Here is a 12,580-nt window from a genome sequence, read left to right as displayed (position 1 = left end):
CTAAATGAAACAGGACTACCTGTCCTGCAACGACGTCGAGTCTGTGGGGGCTATGGGGCTGTAGCCCCCATGAAGAATTAAATAGCCCCTTTTAGCCCCCATGAAGATTTCCGTGGACATTTTATATTAACATTACAGATTTTCTGGGAATTATGGACCCTCTGTGACTCCGTCGCAAAATTCCGAAAATGTGAACCCCTCCGCCGGCTGTTCAGGTGTTAAAAGTACTCAAATGCTAATCAGGTTTCTTTTGTTTTCACCTAGCCAGGTATTATATGCCTACAGTACAGTGCCCATAGGCGGCGGGTGTGTAAAGGCTAGGGAAGGCTTAGCCTTCCCAAAAATTATGCTGGGTATTTTTTTAAATATATATAATATATGTGCGCAGCATTATATAGAAGGCTATTGTGTGTGTACTGTGTGTGTGTGTGTGTGTGTGTGTGTGTGTGTGTGTTGTTGCTGCTCCCTGGTGATCGGGTAGGTAGGCTATACAGCAACTGGCCTAATCAGCATATGATTGGCTACTATTGGTATGTCTGTAAACCTCGTCCGCTTCCAGTCGCTTTGTAGCAAACAGTAGCGCGCGCTGGTTTGTTTTGGGAAACAGCAAAACGCAAAATGTATTTTCCAAGGCAAAGATAAAGTAATTCAGAAGAAGAAGCTGAGACTCGATCGGCTGTCAGAACTCAGCACCACCACCAGTGCCCGCACGGTTCACACCACTGCAGCAACACTGACACGTTCAGCGGAGTGACTGCTGTCTCTGTGCCGTCTGTGAAGAGCCATGAGCCGCGACTCCCGGGAGGGGCAGCAACACCGCCGGGTAATCTACACAGACTATAGTGAGACTAAACACACTGACTCCAGAAAAGACCCATATCGTCCAAAATAGGCTAATCAGTCGTTGTCTGTGTATAGGCTAATTCATTGGTAAAAGTACGCTAAATAACTCATTTTTAGACCATTTGGGAAATAAATAAATCCGCGGCGGCGCGATCTAAGGGTAATGGACACATAACGGACACCCGGGTATAAATGCAATAATTTATTAACAAGAAAATAATGAATAATTACAGATATATGGCATCATGCATAAATTACAATCAACATGAAACATATTACTTTTATTACAATTTTTTTGACTATGGCGTCTTCTCTCGTGCATCATCAGATGTCCAGCTCCATGCTCGCCTCTCCTTGGAGGCCAGTTGGGTCAAAACAAAGTATACCACATTGTGACAGCTGTAGTGAGTCTACAGTCCACCTGCCTGCTGGCAATATAGCCTGGTTGTGATATGTAGATGTGATTGATTTTGTTTGTTTTTTTAAGTCATTCTATAACAACAACACAAAGTAATTGAATTATTTTATGTATTAATTGTATTTTATATATTACTATGTTATTAATAATTTTATGTATAACTATATTACTAATTGTATTTATTTGATGTATTACTATGTTATTACTAATTTTACTTCATGCATTACAAATTGTATTTGTTTCATGTATTACTGTTATTACTAATTTTATTTTTTATGCATTTATTTATTTTATGTATTACTGTTATTACTAATTTTATGCATTACTATATTGATAATTTAATTTATTTTATGTATTATTGTCTATATTACTAATTATATTTATTTTATCCATTACTATGCTATTACTAATTTTATTTTATGTATTACTAATTTTAATTTACTTTTATTTTACTATTTTAATTTACTTTTATTTTACTATAATCTATTTTTTTATCGTTCGTTTTATCCATTTATTTATATTATTATCTAGTTATTTATATAGGTTTATTATTTTATTGTTTAGAGCCCTGATTGATCACATCTACATATCACCACTACCAGTCAGGATCTGAGTGACTCAGAACCCTGGTGACCTCCAGATGGAGCCACACAGGAGACCAGCAACGTCCTAAAGAAAAGAAAGAAATGCTCATTACTACTTTTGATTTTACAATATTGATTGAAATATGTATTAACAGTTTGCAAAATTACAGTACATGTCAAGCACAAACTCAATACAAAGACTGTTAACTGTAAGTGGACGACCCAATTAAGCATTACACTTGTTTACAAGAGGGTCCACCATGTTCAATTCATCAAAACATTTAGAGACGTACAAATAAGACACTTCTATATAGTCAAAGAACAGAACAGGAATTCATCATAAAGGAGGTAAAAAGGGAAAATAAACTTATACAGTGAGGGGAAAAAGGGAGTCAAGGGATTCACATGTCTTAATGACTGTTGGTAGGGCGTTCCACATTTTGGTGGCATAGGAGTGAAAATAAGATGGAGTCATAATCGTCTCCATGTTGAAAATGTTCATATATTGTCAAACATTTTAAAGAAATAATGCAAGCAACCGATCTACAAGCTCTAAATGTGTCACTTTGTAATTTACTTTTTTTAGTGTATAAATTTATTGAATTATGCCATGTGCATCTTTTTATTTACAAAGCCTACAAAAGCCAAAGTTTTATTTAGAATGTTAGTATGACGCAATTAAATTGTTACTTGTAATTTATTTGAGCGACAATTAAAATCGGCCATTATAAAACCTTAAATTCTGACAGGCCTAAACAGGTTCCAGTGGCGTCTACCGAACCTTCTAGCTCCGTCCGAGCCTCCCAGCGACCCAGAAGTCCTCAGCGGGAACACCCGGGGAAAGCTTCGGATCTCGGGCATCGGCTGAGATCTCCAGTCTAACAAAGAACGAAAGACACACACACACCCCAAATTAGCTTTGCTGTGTGTGCGTGTCCTGTCACAACATACACATGCACTTACAGTAACGTTTAAGAATAGGGATCGACCAATTATCGGCAACGGACGATTATTGGCTTTTTACGAAGCCTAAAAAAGCCCTAACCCTAAAGCGGTTCGTACCGTTGAGTTCCTCACTGAGAAGGCCCAGGTCCGAAGTCCTCCAGCGTCTACCCAGATCTCCGTCCTCCCATCCATCCAGGCCCAGGTCCGAAGTCCTCCAGCGTCTACCCAGATCTCCGTCCTCCGTCCTCCCATCCATCCAGGCCCAGGTCCGAAGTCCTCCAGCGTCTACCCAGATCTCCGTCCTCCGTCCTCCCATCCATCCAGGCCCAGGTCCGAAGTCCTCCAGCGTCTACCCAGATCTCCGTCCTCCGTCCTCCCATCCATCCAGGCCCAGGTCCGAAGTCCTCCAGCGTCTACCCAGATCTCCGTCCTCCGTCCTCCCATCCATCCATCCAGGCCCAGGTCCGAAGTCCTCCAGCGTCTACCCAGATCTCCGTCCTCCGTCCTCCCATCCATCCATCCAGGCCCAGGTCCGAAGTCCTCCAGCGTCTACCCAGATCTCCGTCCTCCGTCCTCCCATCCATGGACAGACCTGCAGATCTCCATCTCTAGAGGCTCCAGCCTCCAGCTGTGTCTATGATCTCCATCCTGAGAGTGAAAGAAACCATTAGCTCTACAAGCTCACAACACGTTGCAGTGTGAGCTTGTAGATCTGCTATTTTTGCTGAACGGAATAGGGATGCTGGGGTTGAAGTGGTTAAGTGTCAAAGACTTTGATTAGCTTGGAAAGCTGACAGACATTCAACCAGAGTGCCACTAGGAGGCATCAACACATGTACAGTCCTCAACATCTTTTGTCATTTGTATTCAAGTTGTTACAAAGACCAAGAGGCACGCTCATGATATGAGATATTGACTCTCAAACTATTGTGCAGAGTAATTTAGATTTATCCTAAAATATTTAAAACATTTGGATTACTGTAAATGATGCCATTCTTCGTACCATAACAGTACAAAAGCAGTTATCCATCCTCAGAAACAAGCAAGAACTATTCCTACTCACAGCTCATCAGAGTCCTCTGAGGAAGCCCCCGGAGGGGGGGAGCTTTGGAACGGATCTCTGTCCAGGGAACATCAGATCGTCTATCGATATCTCCATTCTAACAAAGGGAAAAAAACACACCAAATTAGTCTTTCTGTGTGTGTATGTGTGTGTGTGTGTGTGCACTCCCTGTCCAGCAGCCGCGTTCCAGCGACGTCTACCGCGATCTTCATCCTAACAAAGAAAGATTGATTAGAGTGACCAAGAGCCAGATATATATTCCATCCTGTCACAACATATATACATAAAACTTTTATTTATAGAGAACATTTAAACAGAAGCTAAACATATGACTTACAGTAATAAACGTTTCAGTTAGGGTTATTTTTGACAGGCCTAACAGGGTCTTACTTTGAGTCGTCTTCAGAGGAATGCAGATTCCTGGAGAGACCTGCAGTACATCTGGAAGAAAGACATGGCCGTTATAGTCTATGAATGGCTTCATAGAAAAGAGCTTCGCACATCACTCCCTTGTTGTTGCTGCCAATAGTCTGGATAGTCTATACTTCTTAAATATTGAATTGCAATTTATTTGAGCGACAATAATCGTCCAGTAAAAAGAAACCTCATAATCGTGAAAGGCCTAGAGCGGTTCTTACTGTGCGGTTCCTCACCGGGCAGGCCCAGGTCCGAAATCCTGCGGCATCTACACAGATCTCCGTCCTAAGAAAGAAAGAAATAAGGACCAAATTAGCTTTTGTTGAGCTGCATATTCAGAACCACTTAAACCCTCTATAGATTTGATAAAACAGATCTTTAAAGAGAGCATTTGGTATATGCTCCGATTTCACTCTACACAAATTGATTTGCCAAACATAGCAGATCTACAAGCTCACAACACGTTGCAATGCGGTGTGAGCTTGTAGAGCTGCTAATTTGGCTGAACGCTCCCCCCAGAATAGAGATGCTGGGGTTGAAGTGGTTAAAAAAAAAGTCTCATTAAGACTTTGATTAGCTTGGAGAGCTCACAGACATTCAACCAGTGCCACTAGGAGGAATCATACTGCCATGCTATACTTCGTACCATAACAGTACAACAGATATCCATCCCAACAATAAATATTCCTACTCACAGCTCATCAGAAGTCCTCAGAGGAAACTCCCGGGAGGGAAGCTTTGGAACGGATCTCTGTCCTTCCACGACGTCTACCACGACCCATCCACCCTAAGAAAGAAAGAAGAAAGAAAGTGACCAAGAGCCAGATATACGTACATTGTGTCCTTTCACATCATACACAGAATGTATAGAGAACATTTAAAACAGAAGCCGACCATACCACTCGCAGTAATAGAAAAGTCTAAGTGGTTTCTTACTTTGAGCCGCCTTCAGAGCCCCCCATGCAGATTCATCCATGGACAGCGAGAACTGCAGATGTCCACCTGTAGGGGCTCCGGTTGAGCCTCGCAGCATCTGGAATGAAGACAGGGTGGTTATAGTCTGAATGGCTTTACACATCACTCACTTGTTGCTGCTGCCAATAGGAATTTGTGATGTGTGGCGACAATTGCTGTGTCAGTCTGTTTTTTTATAATGCATACAATTTATATATCACTTTTCAAGGTACCCAAAGTTGCTTCACAAAACAGAAGTCAAAACAAAATTTGAAAATAAACTAGATTAAAAAGGTTAAAAACTAGAATTCTTTGGCATGTTTGTGAAGCTTTTCGGTTCCACACCAGTAACTGCTGTTCAGCTACATCCACGACCTCCCTGCAACAACATCAATGTAGTATGGCTATGCAGACGACCCGATTACTGTGTCCCAGTCTGGAGCCGTAGCTCTCATGTCAAGAAGCTGGATGCTGCCCTCAACACCGGATGGGCCACCCCAAACAAACTGCCTGCCTGTTCTCGCTGGAATCACTCCAACAGAGGTCAGACGAGAAGCAGCCACGCTTGCCCTCACTGAGAAGGCACAGCTGAGTGAATCCCAGCCATCTCCTCCACAAGGTCGTCAGAGACACCACAGCACACGTGACTCAAGTCACGGTGCCCTTTGCCACAACACACACACACACACACACACACACACCAAGTCACGGCGACCTTTGCCACAGCACACGTGCCTCAAGTCACTGTGCCCCTTTGCCACACAGGCCCAGGAACTGCTCCACACAACACCAGCTGACACCTCCAAGGCATCCTGGGTGAAGGCAAGACAGAGGGACCAGTGGAATACATCGAGGACCCCAAATATGTTCTTTGCCAGCACCTCCCCTGCAAGGAGTGGACAACCCTCAAAGCAGAAGTGGGACATCTCGGACAGTGCCCACTGTGAATGCGAGGATCCACTACAGACTGTGGAACACGTAATGACCATTTGCCCCAAATACCGGCCACCGAATGGTGATCGTGGCTTAGGTGACCTTAAATGACACATTGTACTGGCTTGCTGCAACAGAGCTGAAGTTCTATGGACATACGGCAGAAGAGGTTTATGAAACTTATTTTTTGTAATTTCTTAAAGTTTTTTGGTATGTTAGTCAAACCTTTGTGGCATTTAATTTATGTAACTTGTGGATGTTCTGATGATGGTGAAGTTTTAGTGGCACTTTGAAATGTATTGACACATATGATATATGTTTTTGTTAGGGATGTCCGATATTAACGGCCGATAAAGGCATTAAAAATGAATAACCCTAACCCTTAATTTTACTTTATTTATTTTTTTACATTAAAAACATCTACAAGCTCACAATACAATAAGACACATGTGAGCTTGTAGATCTTCCATTTTCAAATGATTTTTATACATTTTAAAACTTGAGATGAGATCATTTATCATACATGTTGAATTTACTTGTAACGCAGTATTTCTATATTGTAGTATGTATAGCCTACTTTTATTAAGTAAAAAGTTTGAGTTATGTTTCCACTTTCCACCACTGGAAAAAGCCTGCATATATATATATCGGTATCTGTTGATATCGGCATTTAGGAGTTGGACAATATCCAACACGGACTGTCGGACATCCCTTGATTTGTGTGATTTTGTGGCATTTTGTTTACGTGTTTGTTTTGGAACAACCAAAGAGCACACCCAGTATGTATCACAAGGCTATTTCCACCAGTCAGGTGTACTTATATCTACATCTCATAAGCGGCCATGTACTAAACACTACAGACATCACAATTTGACTTTGGCAGCAGCAAGAAACGACTGATATGCAAAGCTCTTCAGCCATGCTTCTCTCTATACAAACACTCATAATGTCCACATGGACATCTTAGCAGCCAGGATGGGGTGGTCGGTCTGGAGGCCACTCAGACATGGGGACACAGGAGACCAGGGCATCCTCAGGTTCAGCGTTCCAGCAGCATCTATGGTCATCTCCAGCCACATCTAGAAAGAAAGAAATCAAGAAGGCCTCTTTCATACTGGAGTAATTCATCCGCTTCATTTACAGACATCAGTAAAACATGACGTGACGTGACTGACGTCCATATTTAGAATACAACATGTAGCGGACCCAGCTGGACTTTTAACAATACAATGTATCAATGGTCATAATTATAAATCACTACAATATAATCCATAAACTGTTCAAATCTCAGGCACATACTTTTTCCTAGCCCTGAAACATGACTGCCATGATGATTATCATGACAGTCATGACGTAACTTCACCCTATTTTTGGCACTCGCTGCATTTACAAGTTTTCCGTATATATAAACATTCAGATTTCAAATATAAAGTACTCACATTTTCTCCCACGGGTGTTAGTTAGTAGCAGCCCAAACGCTAGCACTGCTGCATCCCGCGTTGTTTAATAAAAAGCATTTTTGTCCGAGCGCCCCGGCTACTTTTTTCAAACGGGGTTCGTTTGGGAAATCCACAGTTGCACACCGGGAGCGCACTCGCCTATTAGTCTGTATTGGCAGGGCGGTCAGAGTACCTATATCGAACACACCGAGTGCCACCCTCCTCCCGACCGATAGGGGCGCGTAGTTGAAAGCCAATGGGAAAATAACAGCTCGGATAAAAATGCTTTTTATTAAACAACGCGGGATGCAGAAATTCTAATCGCTGGATCTGCTACTAACTAACACCCGTGAGACAAAATGTGAGTACTTTATATTTGAAATCTGAATGTTTATATATACGGAAAACTTGTAAATGCAGCAAGTGCCAAAAATAGGGTGAAGTTTCGTCATGACTCTCGTATGAATACGAGAGTCATGAATCATGGCTAACTTTTTCCATACATCACTAAAGTACATTACACAATACATGAACAACATTCTGCATATATTCAACAATAATACCAATTAACAGTGCAAGCAAATCAATAAAATACCTTGTCCCCCTTTCCAGCTAGGTGCTATGCTGTGTGTGTGGTATCAATAGTTCCATGGTTAGTTGGCATTTGACCGTTCCTTTGGCCTTCCTTTCCTTAGCCATCCACATAACCAACCAACTTCAGCCACACCATTTGTGTGCTGTCTGTTTCAAGTCTTCTCTGTACTGAGGCAGCATTTTTCCTTGTTTTTAACCCCAGTGCCACAGCTGAGCTGAGTCCCAATCATCTGATTCACATGTTGGCACACTTCCTGTTCCAATGCCTCACAAACATGCTCACAACACTGAATATATACTAAACAATAAAGGTATTACCTGTGGGTCCGTTTCGGGGGGGGGGGGTGGGTCCGTTCCGGGGGGGGGGGGGGGGGGGGGGGGGGGGGGGGGGGGGTGGGTCCGTTCCGGGAGGGGGGGAATGTAAAGCAACATTTGCTTTTCGTTTAATTCACTCCAATAAAGCAACAGCAGCGCATCGGCGCGACATTTCATTCATGATTTGAGCAGCAGCTCCGAATTTGTTCGGCTTTTATAGCCTTGGTCTAGGCTAGGCTACTATAGCCTACTCAGTAGGCTACTCACGGCCCGTTGGGGGAAACAACTTCAAGTCCAAGGTGATGTTGTCGTCAGTGTCGCCGTTTCCAAGCCGCTTGTAGTTGTGAAATGTTGCCGTCCTTTAATTAGGCTACTACCGCACCATGCGGAGTTTGTTGACTAAACAAACTAAACTAAACAAATAGGGCCACTGTTATTTTCTCGGGGTGGTGTTGCATTGTTTTTATTGTTGTTTGATAACACTCGCGTCAACAATCATCATCATCATCATCATTCATCTTTCCCAAAGCGATCGCTGTGACGTCATGTGACCCCTCCCTCTCTCCCACCACACCCGGAAGTCCGACCCTCCCACAGCAGGCTCCAGTCCACACACACACACACACACACACTCACGCACACAAAGGTAAGAGAGAAGCTTGTCATTGTCGCTGTGATTATTTGTGTTTTGTTTGTCAACAAAAAAAAAAACGTTAATTACTTTAACTCTATAGGCAGATTCCCAAACAATGGTGTGTGTGTGTGTGTGTGTGTGTGTGTGTGTGTGTGTGTGTGTGAACCAGTCAGAAGACACTGTGAGGTATAATTCTATCCTAAGACTCTCGTTAGATGTTTTACGTCATCGATTCTGACATTTAAAATATAAAAACATAATCTTTTAGGCTATGGGGGGGGGGGGGGGTGGGGTGGGGATTGAGTCATTGTTTAGTTTAAGGGAAATACTGATACAGTGAATGATCACTACAGTCTGTCCCAAATGCTACGTTAGCATGCTAGCCTATAGCCACCATGGCTAGCTGTTAAATACATAAAGTGCCACACAGAGGGTGACATCATCACGACAGCAGGGATTTTGTGGTTGTGGAATGTTTATATACATTCTGTTTTTTCGTGGGGTTTTATCGTGTCGGTGTTAGTTGGAATAGTTGTGCATAATATTAGCTAGAGCTGGTGTTGTGTCTGTGTTGCTCTTCTACTGGTTATTAAGCTGTACTGTAGCTATATATCAGCTATAGCTAATAATAATTATAATAACTTCTACTGGTTATTAAAGCTATTGTGACTGTCAGTCAGTCAGTCAGCTGACTGACAAGAGCAGATTTGGAAGGCTCTAGCAGTGATTCCCAACCATTTTATTTTTGTTTTGTTTAGCTTTGTTGTTTATCTCCATTATAAGACCATTTTCACCCCCAGGCCAGTATATCGTAAGTCTACGAACCCCCCCCCATTTAATCAGGGCATTTCTATCTCCGGGAGTCGGGGACCCCCCCCAATTTAAATGGTCCAAATCAAAGAGTGTACAAATGTCGGTTCCATTCGTACACTCTCAGAGTTACAGACCCATTATAGGGTCCAAACTCATTTGGCTGGGTGGAAACTCCCCAGACCCCACTTTGGTTCAGTAATGTGTCTTGGCTGGCTGTTGTTTACAGAGGCTGTCTGTCTGTCTGTCTGTCTGTCTGTCTGTCTGTCTGGGGGCCACAAAAGGCTCCACTGTGTGTGTGTATATTGCTATATTACATTAACATGGCAAAGCCATGATGGTGTCAGCAGCATGTGACTGACGAGAGACAGACAGCAAGAAGGGTGTGCTTTTTATTATCAATGCGGTCTGGTCTGTCTGTTATGTCATTACTGTGTGTGTGTGTGTGTGTGCGTCAGTCAGTCAGTCAGTCAGTGTCTTTCTCTGGTCATCAATACGTGTGGCATTCCATTCTGCCTGTCACTTGTTATTCACCAACACAACAATGCGGTGGGGGCTCCGCGTCATCAGTGCCCATACCCGAAGGCGGGGTTGGCGAAAGGGCCGTTCTGTGTGGAGTTTGCATGTTCTCCCCGTGTCCCCTATAGGGTAGGTACCCTCACAAAAAACATGCAGTAATCCTGGTCACTAAACTGCCTCCCCCTGGCCAGCCGGGGCGCCTGATGGAGGGGAAAGGAACTGGTTGGAATAACGTGTTTTTTCCACGCGCTACGTCCAACCAGGGAAACTCCCCCCTGTCAGGCGTAAAGGAGCAACTTGGACACTCAGGCATGAAGGAAGCATGAGTTCAAGTCTGTTGGTCTCCCCTTGTCCCCCATATATGGGGACTAGGCTGGTCTCCCCTTGTCCCCCATATATGGGGACTAGGTTGGTCTCCCCTTGTCCCCCATATATGGGGACTAGGTTGCTCTCCCCTTGTCCCCCATATATGGGGACTAGGTTGGTCTCCCCTTGTCCCCCATATATGGGGACTAGGTTGGTGGAGGGTGTGTAGAGCCCAGCATCACATTAGATGATTGACACAGGGGTGAAAAAGGGGTTACAAAATCGTGGGATAAAAAATATAAAGGAAAAAAACAACAACAATGAAACAAAAAACTAAAACAGCAAAACTAAAACATATTTATACTTATATATTAACATGGACTACTGTGTTTATATGCTAAATTAGGGGTGGGCAACTGGCGGCCCGGGGGCCACATGCGGCCCCCCCACCTTCACTTAATGCGGCCCTCAGGTTAATGTCGCACTATTGACACTATGCCAGTCTAACCAGTGATCCCACACAGGGGTAATAAGGGGATTGACACTATGCCAGTATAACCAGCGATCCCACACAGGGGTAATAAGGGGTTGACACTATGCCAGTCTAACCAGTGATCCCACACAGGGGTAATAAGGGGATTGACACTATGCCAGTATAACCAGCGATCCCACACGGGTAATAAGGGGTCGACACTATGCCAGTCTAACCAGTGATCCCACACAGGGGTAATAAGGGGTTGACACTATGCCAGTCTAACCAGTGATCCCCACACAGGGGTAATAAGGGGTTGACACTATGCCAGTCTAACCAGTGATCCCACACATGGGTAATAAGGGGTTGACACTATGCCAGTCTAACCAGTGATCCCACACATGGGTAATAAGGGGTTGACACTATGGCAGGTAAATCAAATGTTGGGACATGTGGAGTTTTCTTTGGAGTTGCCCCAAACTGCAAGTTCACATTTGAGTGAGGAGTCTGCAATAAACACAACACTGTATCGGGACATCCCTAGTCCTAACCGTGTGTGTGTGTGTGTGTGTGTGTGTGTGTGTGTGTGTGTGTGTGTGCGTGTGCGTGTGTGTGTGTGTGGTGCAGATGCAGACCATTAAGTGTGTGGTGGTGGGTGACGGCGCAGTGGGAAAGACCTGCCTGCTCATCTCCTACACCACCAACAAGTTCCCCTCGGAGTACGTTCCCACGGTGAGTACGTTCCCACTCGGTTCACATGGGTGTGATTTTTTTTTTTGGGGGGTGTCAGTTCGCCTTTCGGTTACCGAGTCATGCTCCGCTCTGCAGTCATGTTAGCATACCGGCGTTGATTTAGCCGTTAGCGCGGCGGAAAGAATGACTCGTCTCTCCTAATCCAGGACGTGTTAGCTATAGCAATGTCTTTCTATAGCCACCCCAGAGCTCTTATTTTGAAGGACTTCCGGCACTGATTGTGTTTTAATGACACACAGTAAACCACAGAAAAAGCAATCAACGGTGATTACTCTCTATCTATCACAGTGGTTGTGATAGAAAAAATAGCAGATCTACGAGTGGCGCGCTACGAGCTTGTAGGTCTGCTATTTTAGAAAAATCGAAGAACGACTGACATAGAAACGTAGCTTTTTCCCCAAAACTGTCAGGATGTAGAAGAGATTTTTAGAATCTGACCACGAGAGGTCTCAGGTTATCGGGTATTTTACAGTGGCCCATAGCCAATGCTTCTATGATTCTGCCCTGCATTAAGGCTCTGCTAACTTTCGCTTTTAACTCTCACATGGAACTCAGACCAGCCTCTCGTCTTTAGCGTATTT

At 43.7% G+C, this 12,580-nt stretch overlaps 1 protein-coding gene and 1 pseudogene across 3 annotated transcripts in view; one reads left to right on the top strand and one right to left on the bottom strand.

The window, feature by feature from the left end:
• Positions 1-1,030: 1,030 nt before the first annotated feature.
• LOC308332138 (uncharacterized protein) lies at positions 1,031-8,444 on the bottom strand. 2 transcript variants are annotated; one of them, XR_013965674.1, is made up of 9 exons: positions 8,192-8,444; positions 5,207-7,236; positions 4,966-5,057; positions 4,507-4,555; positions 4,244-4,294; positions 3,854-4,066; positions 2,908-3,438; positions 2,627-2,723; positions 1,031-1,930 (listed from the first exon to the last, which is right to left on the bottom strand). XR_013965674.1 is itself a non-coding variant. In XM_080787790.1 (9 exons), exons 7-9 carry the CDS (start codon positions 3,104-3,106, stop codon positions 1,864-1,866), a joined length of 363 nt encoding a protein of 120 aa, XP_080643916.1. In that variant the 5' UTR covers positions 3,107-3,438; positions 3,854-4,066; positions 4,244-4,294; positions 4,492-4,555; positions 4,966-5,057; positions 5,207-7,236; positions 8,192-8,444; the 3' UTR covers positions 1,031-1,863. The 2 variants fall into 2 exon arrangements, 1 of the variants encoding a protein (XP_080643916.1); XM_080787790.1 differs by having other exon boundaries at positions 4,492-4,555.
• A 661-nt stretch (positions 8,445-9,105) lies between these two features.
• LOC308332238 (cell division control protein 42 homolog) overlaps positions 9,106-12,580 on the top strand; it is a 14,380-nt pseudogene continuing 10,905 nt past the window's right edge. Inside the window, exons 1-2 of the transcript XR_013966246.1 lie at positions 9,106-9,151; positions 11,874-11,978. The product of XR_013966246.1 is annotated as a cell division control protein 42 homolog (transcript). The remainder of the gene's footprint in view (positions 9,152-11,873; positions 11,979-12,580) is intronic.

This window comes from Protomyctophum bolini (assembly GCF_963924005.1).
Source record: "Protomyctophum bolini genome assembly, chromosome: 17".
In the NCBI taxonomy this organism is placed as follows: Eukaryota; Metazoa; Chordata; class Actinopteri; order Myctophiformes; family Myctophidae; genus Protomyctophum; species Protomyctophum bolini.
Note: the sequence above shows the minus strand (reverse complement) of the source record. Positions and strands in the feature narration are given on the sequence as shown.